Source organism: Cyrtonyx montezumae, unplaced genomic scaffold (genome assembly GCF_038088225.1).
Source record: "Cyrtonyx montezumae isolate F1298 unplaced genomic scaffold, pur_monq_1.0 scaffold_3, whole genome shotgun sequence".
Taxonomy (NCBI): Eukaryota; Metazoa; Chordata; class Aves; order Galliformes; family Odontophoridae; genus Cyrtonyx; species Cyrtonyx montezumae.
This window is the reverse complement of record NW_027072034.1, coordinates 36,450,532-36,456,531: the sequence shown is the minus strand read 5'-3', so window position 1 is coordinate 36,456,531 and position 6,000 is coordinate 36,450,532. Positions and strand designations below refer to the sequence as shown.

Here is a 6,000-nt window from a genome sequence, read left to right as displayed (position 1 = left end):
GCCGGCAGCGCTGAGCCCTCAGCGGGAGCGGCACAGGACCCGGCCTCGCCGCTCGGCCGCCACGCACCGCGGAGCCCACGAGCGGCCGCAGCCGAGGAGGAGGTGCCGTCTGGGCCGGCGCCTTTAAGGGGCCGGCGTGGGGCGGGGGCGGGCTCCTGCGCGCCGGGGCCGCCCTCTCTGCTCCCCGCCGGCAGCCGGGCAGAGGGCAGCGCCCGCGGGCGGGAGCCGCGGCCATGGCGCTGCCGCTGCTCCTCCTGCTAAGAGCCGGCGGGCTGCGGGCGGCGGAGCGGAGCGGCGCCGGCAGCAGCAGCGCCATGGAGGAGCTGGCCACCGAGCAGGAGGCGGAGGAGAGCCACCGGCAGGACAGCGTGAGCCTCCTCACCTTCATCCTGCTGCTCACCCTCACCATCCTCACCATCTGGCTCTTCAAGCACCGCCGCGTCCGCTTCCTCCACGAGACCGGGCTCGCCATGATCTACGGTGAGCGGCGGGCCCGGCTCCGACGGCCGGGCCCCGGGCGGGTGCCGCTGCCGGCGAGGGGAGCGGGGGGCACCGCGGGGCTCGGAGGCGCCGTGCTGTCACCCCGAGCCCCCTGGGCGCTGCGGTGCCCGCATCCCGCCCTGCCCGCAGCAATGCTTCGCGCTGCCCCCGGCAGTGACACCGAGGTGCTGCTTGGCGCGTGCCGCTCCGCTGCCAACTTATGCAATTGTATTCGGTGCGTAGTTCGTCGCACGGAGCGCAGCGGCGCCGGCGAGGAGCAGCCATCCATTTAAAAAATGATTTGTCCGCCCGCGATTGGTTACCGCGTCGGTGCCCGAGGCCCCTTCTGCTCGTTCATTAGCTTAGCTTAAATCCGTTCCTGCCGAGCGGTGCGAAACGCCTCCCCGGCTCTGCTCGGGGTGAGCGTGCCCGGGGTAACCGCGGCTGAAAGATCCCACGCTCGAGGGAGGGGGAAAGGAGCGGTTTCCTCCTTGATCCATACTGCTGCTCTTCCTCCCTGACGGGTATTGCTGTGATCCCTGTGATTGCTTGCAAAGCAGTGGAATTTTCCTCTGCTGATGCCTCTCTTTAAGCCATCCCAATTTGCTCTTAGTCACTGATACCTCTGCTGCATTGCTGTGCGTTTCACGTATGCTTGTTGCTGGAAGCTGACAAATTAAAGGTTGGAGATACGAGTAAATAATGCACCAGCATAATAATCCTTAGCAGCTAAACGGCGCTCGGGAGGTGGTAGATTAACTGTGCAAATGCTGATTGGAAGCGACAGAGTGAGGCTGTATTGAAGATGTTATTTAGGTATCACCTTGGTGTTGTCACCTTCAGGAGCTGCTGTAAGGCCGTGTCGGTGATTTGGGTGTTGTGCTTTGTGGTAGAAATCCTGTGTGCACAAAGAGCTGATGTCTGTAGTAGCCAGATGCCCTGTTATCTGTGTGTGTTTGGGTGAGCTGTGAGGGAAGTAAGAGCTGTCCGAGTGAAAAATTCCTGCTTCTAGTTAAACCCAAATGAGTTTGCTGTAACTTCCAGTTCCTGATCCATGAAATTGATGCTGGATTCCCAGTTTGATGTATGAAAGCTGAAATTCTCTACTTGAGAAGTCATTGTGTGCCATAGTCCTTTCTGCACCATAGGCAGTGCTGCCAGAAGAACAACTGGCTCAAACTACTGCACATGGTTGATGTGCCCTCGTTGAAATAATTTTGTTTTTGTGGATCATCCCTTAATGCACTCACCTTCTCAGTATACCCTCTGGTATACCAGAGAGCATGGTGTTTTCCCTAACAGCAGTTTTTACAGTGCATAAATGTCTTTTGTGTACAGGAGATGCAGGCTGGCATTTAAGGGCTGGTTAATTTTTATCATGGAGACAATGACATGGAAGAATTGTCTTGCTGGATTTTTGGTCTAGCTCTGTTCCCTTGCAGCAAGTTGCTATCAGAGATCCTTCCCTGCACTCGGTGGGAGCTGGCTGGTGTTGTGCTGGATTGAGATGGTGAGAGGAGTAGTTGCCTCCAGCCAGACCTCTCACCAACATTTCTCACTTATCTCTTCTGGGAACCCTGCTACGAGCACATCCTGTTCCACTTTGATATTTCTGCTGTTGATTTGATCACACATCTGTTCAAGAAAGAATGCATTTTACTCAGCGAAGAGGAAGTGTGGCCCCAATATTGATGGTGCTGCTAAAGTTTACATTTCTTCCAGACTTGGAGCAGCATGTTGTTGGTGGAGTAGGATCTGCTGTAACTGATAGTGTCAGCGTGGTGGTCCATGACACAGTCAGTCTTCAATACAACCAAGGCTGCTGCAGTGGCCAGGCTTCCTGCATTATGCAGATTTGTAAGGCGAGTTGCTTTGCTTCTTGATGCTGTTAAAATCCTAACACAGTCTTCCCGTGTTTCTTGTTTCGTGTGTTGTCACCGCCTCTTCAACAGAGACAGTCACCACTTGCCTGGTTGTGTTATGCTGACATGCTAAATGTCTTCCTCTGGAAGTGTCTGTTGAGACATAAAACAACCTGAAGTTTACACAAATGCTTAATGACTTACAGGGCTGCCCTTTTATGTGACGTATGACTTAGCATCCCATTTTTGATCAGACACTGTGGAAGTCCCAGAGCTCAGCTGTGCGTGCCAGACCTGACAGCTATGTACTTGGAAGGGGAAGGGATCTTACTAAAAATGCAGGTTCAGGTTCAACACAGGTTTTAATTGATTACACATCATGTCATGGCACTGTGTTCCTGTGTGGGTTATTCTAGAAGATGCATTTGGCTTATAAAGCGCTAGATACAATTGAATTCTGGTCTTCAAGCTTTAACAGGAATGTTGCTTTTCTGTGGCTGCCCTACCAACAGTAATACTAATCCAAGTCATTATGGAGCAATTAAAAATAAATAAATTAGAGCAATTAAGGACTTCAGGCTTTGTTAACACCCGTGTGCCAACTTGTGACAGTGGCCATGATGCTTGCTTTGTGCTGCTCTGGGTCCCAGGGGCAAGGCATCCTGGCCTGTGCCCTCTCTGAGCTGTGAGGCTGCTGTTTGGGGCTTGCCTTGCCCCGGGAGGGGTGTTGGGGAACTGCAGGATATGAGCTGCATGCCTTGACAGTGGTGGAAAGAACCCGGTGAGGGCAGATGATGGGGGCTGCTGGTGTTCTGCTCTCAGGGCAGCATCTCTCTGGGTATGCGGATGTGTCCTGGCTGTATCACAGCCATCAGGCAGTTTCTTTGTCCTTTTTTGTAAGTGACAACTTGGGCAACTGGCAGCATAGTGCAGGTGTTGGTCCTGCGGGACTGTAGAGCTGCTCTTCAGTTGTGTGTGGGCTGCACCTTCCAGCACTGCAGGATGGCTGCCTGCCCTGATTCTCACTTCTGCTCCTTTTATTGTGTCCCTCTCTCTTCTCAGCCCTGCTACTTTCAAAGGTCACATGCTGCCTGAACCATTCCATCAATGCCTGGCTTTGTAGCACTCAGGCAAGTTGAGGTAGCAAGGTCACTTGTTACACTTTTAATGAAAACTGTACATGTGAAAATAAAGGCAAAGCTAGATTTGTTTGAGGAAAAATAATATATGATGGGTCATGAAATGTCAGTTGCCTTTTGCAAATGAAAAATGAGAAGTGTTAAGGAAAAAAAAATACTGGATTTATTCTGAAATACTCAGTATTAGACTAGATTCTCTTATCCAAAGAGCAAATACAGAAAGGCCTGTTCTTATGCATCACACTGCAGCGCTTGCTGTTCCAGTTCTAGGCTGCAGGCGTGCTGGAGGTGACCTAATGCATCTCCATGGCCATCAAAATAATGGCAGTGTTGGCATTTAATAAGCCACTCTTATGTAGGCATTCTAATATTAGATTTAGGAGCATAACTCCAAGCACTCAATTTCAAGAACACTATCCTTTCTTTGGCAACCTGCATGTTCTTTTAAATTAGTTGATGCAAACATTCCAAGTGAGTCTTGCTCCATTTGTTGGCTTCTCAGGATGTCTGAGTTGTACTGCAGATCTTGTTTCTGAGCTTACTCTGTGGTCTGTGACCAAGTGAAATTCCGCATTTTATCTTTGAGAGATTACAGAAATGATGCATCTCTGCTATGAACCTACCTCTATTGCAGCTCTGCTTTTCAGGTGGGGTAATTGAGCCTGAATGTTTCTGCAATCTGTTTGTGATACAATTCAGTTGTAGTCCTCAGGTCAATGGTTTTTTGGAAGTGTTTTTAATAGCTATCAATATAAATCAGTTAATATTTGTTGGTTATAGTCAACTTTCCAATGTCCTATCAAATCAGCACCACTCTACCCTCCTGCTCACTGGTATGAGACATGAAGGAAGAAATGACGACCTTGGATTTCATCTGTATAAGCAATCCTTGCTGGCAAGGTAACTGGTTTCTAAAGCTAGTACTGCTCTACAACACCAAACTGTTGTTGCAGGAGAGAAACAAATCCTGCAGAGCTCACACATGTGCTTTCCTTTTGTTCATATGTGTCTGCAGAGTCCCCCTAAAAGAACACAAAGTCTGAGTTCCTCTTTAAATGCAGAGCTCTTCCAGTAGCCTCAGCCCTTGTTTCAGATGAGAAGACTGAAAAGGGGAAAATGAGTGAGTGTATAAAATCTGTCAAGTCCTACCTGCTGCCTAAAGATACTTCTTGGGTGCTGATGGCATCCTCCTCTCAGTGCTGCTTTACTTAGGAACTGAACTCCATGCTTCTGGGAGAAGATGAATGTGACTGAACAGGTTTGGGTCTTTAGCTGCCTCATTTCCTTTGGTGAGCTGGGACTTTCCTTAATGGGTAACAAAAGAAAAGGGGAAGCATTTTCTTGGCCGTAATGTGATTGGTGCATAATCTCATCGTTGGATTTGCCAACATAATGTTAACATAAACCTGATGCAAAGTAGAACAAACAATTTGGACATTGTTCTTTCTGATATTTAATTAAAAAAATGAATGTGCTGGATTGAAGTGATTTTTAGCAGTGGCCTCTATTGCAGTGTCTTTTATATTGCTTTATCACTTCGTGCTGAAGACAGACCAGAGCATCGTAACACCAAAGTCACCTTCACGCGAAGCAATTAGATGCACAGCAGGATGCTTTCAGAAGTGCCTCTGGTTTGTCTGTATAACCAGTCCTGGGCAGTGCTAAGGTGCTGCAGTGCAACCTATGAAACTCTTTTCTACGTGACTGAGTGACTTGGGCTCACTGTCATAGGTAGAAATGATGGGGTTCTGCTGGGCTTGCTCCCAGCCCCTGCACTTGGCAAAGCTGCCCCCTTCCCATACCTAATCTGTGGAGTAAAGATAACACCTTAGAGTTGGGTGAATCCTTCCTCTTGCTCTGTTAGGGAGATATTTCCATTCCCCACCCCTGCTCTCTGAACAACCGCTTTCTGATTTGCATGTATCAATCTTCTCTCACTCATTAGAAAACAGAAATCTGGAGGAGGAGCTGCAAGTCAGCCATCCAAAACAATAGCAGCTCTGAGTCACACCTGTTTGTTATGGTGTGTTAAGGGACACTTCCTACTTCCTGCAGATCGTGTGGTTGCTATCTAGCCCTTTTCATCTTGCTGAGTACTGTGGGTATTCTTTCTTTGCTGACTGCTGTGAGTCCTGCACTGAACTGTTTCTTTGTGTTGAGGAGAAAATCTCAGCATTTCTCTCAAGGCTGTTACATCTGCTTTGACAGACAGAAATAGAAGCTCAGGTATATGTAGAGTCTTAGAGAGTCCTGATTTATGATTCAGGATAAATGCTGTATCCCCATTTATATCTGCATATAGCCTTTCTCCTGCTTTAAACTAAGTAGTGTCTGTTGAAAGGAATGTGATACAAGCAATTATTTTTCAGAAGGGTATTTATCTTGAACATTTTTTACCAGTGCTCTAAAAGTACACAGTTGTTCTCAGCAGTTCAGATCTCTTCTGTCTCCGTCTCTGCTGAAGATGGGTAATTTAGTTCAAATGTACTGCTTTTTTCCCCCCTATTAAAAAGCACTTC

At 48.6% G+C, this 6,000-nt stretch overlaps 1 protein-coding gene across 1 annotated transcript in view; it reads left to right on the top strand.

The window, feature by feature from the left end:
- Window positions 1-209: 209 nt before the first annotated feature.
- Window positions 210-6,000, top strand: part of SLC9A7 (solute carrier family 9 member A7) — a 64,936-nt gene continuing 59,145 nt past the window's right edge. The window contains exon 1 of the mRNA XM_065741212.1: window positions 210-480. Coding sequence (XP_065597284.1) covers window positions 234-480 — 247 coding nt within the window. The 5' untranslated portion in view covers window positions 210-233. The remainder of the gene's footprint in view (window positions 481-6,000) is intronic.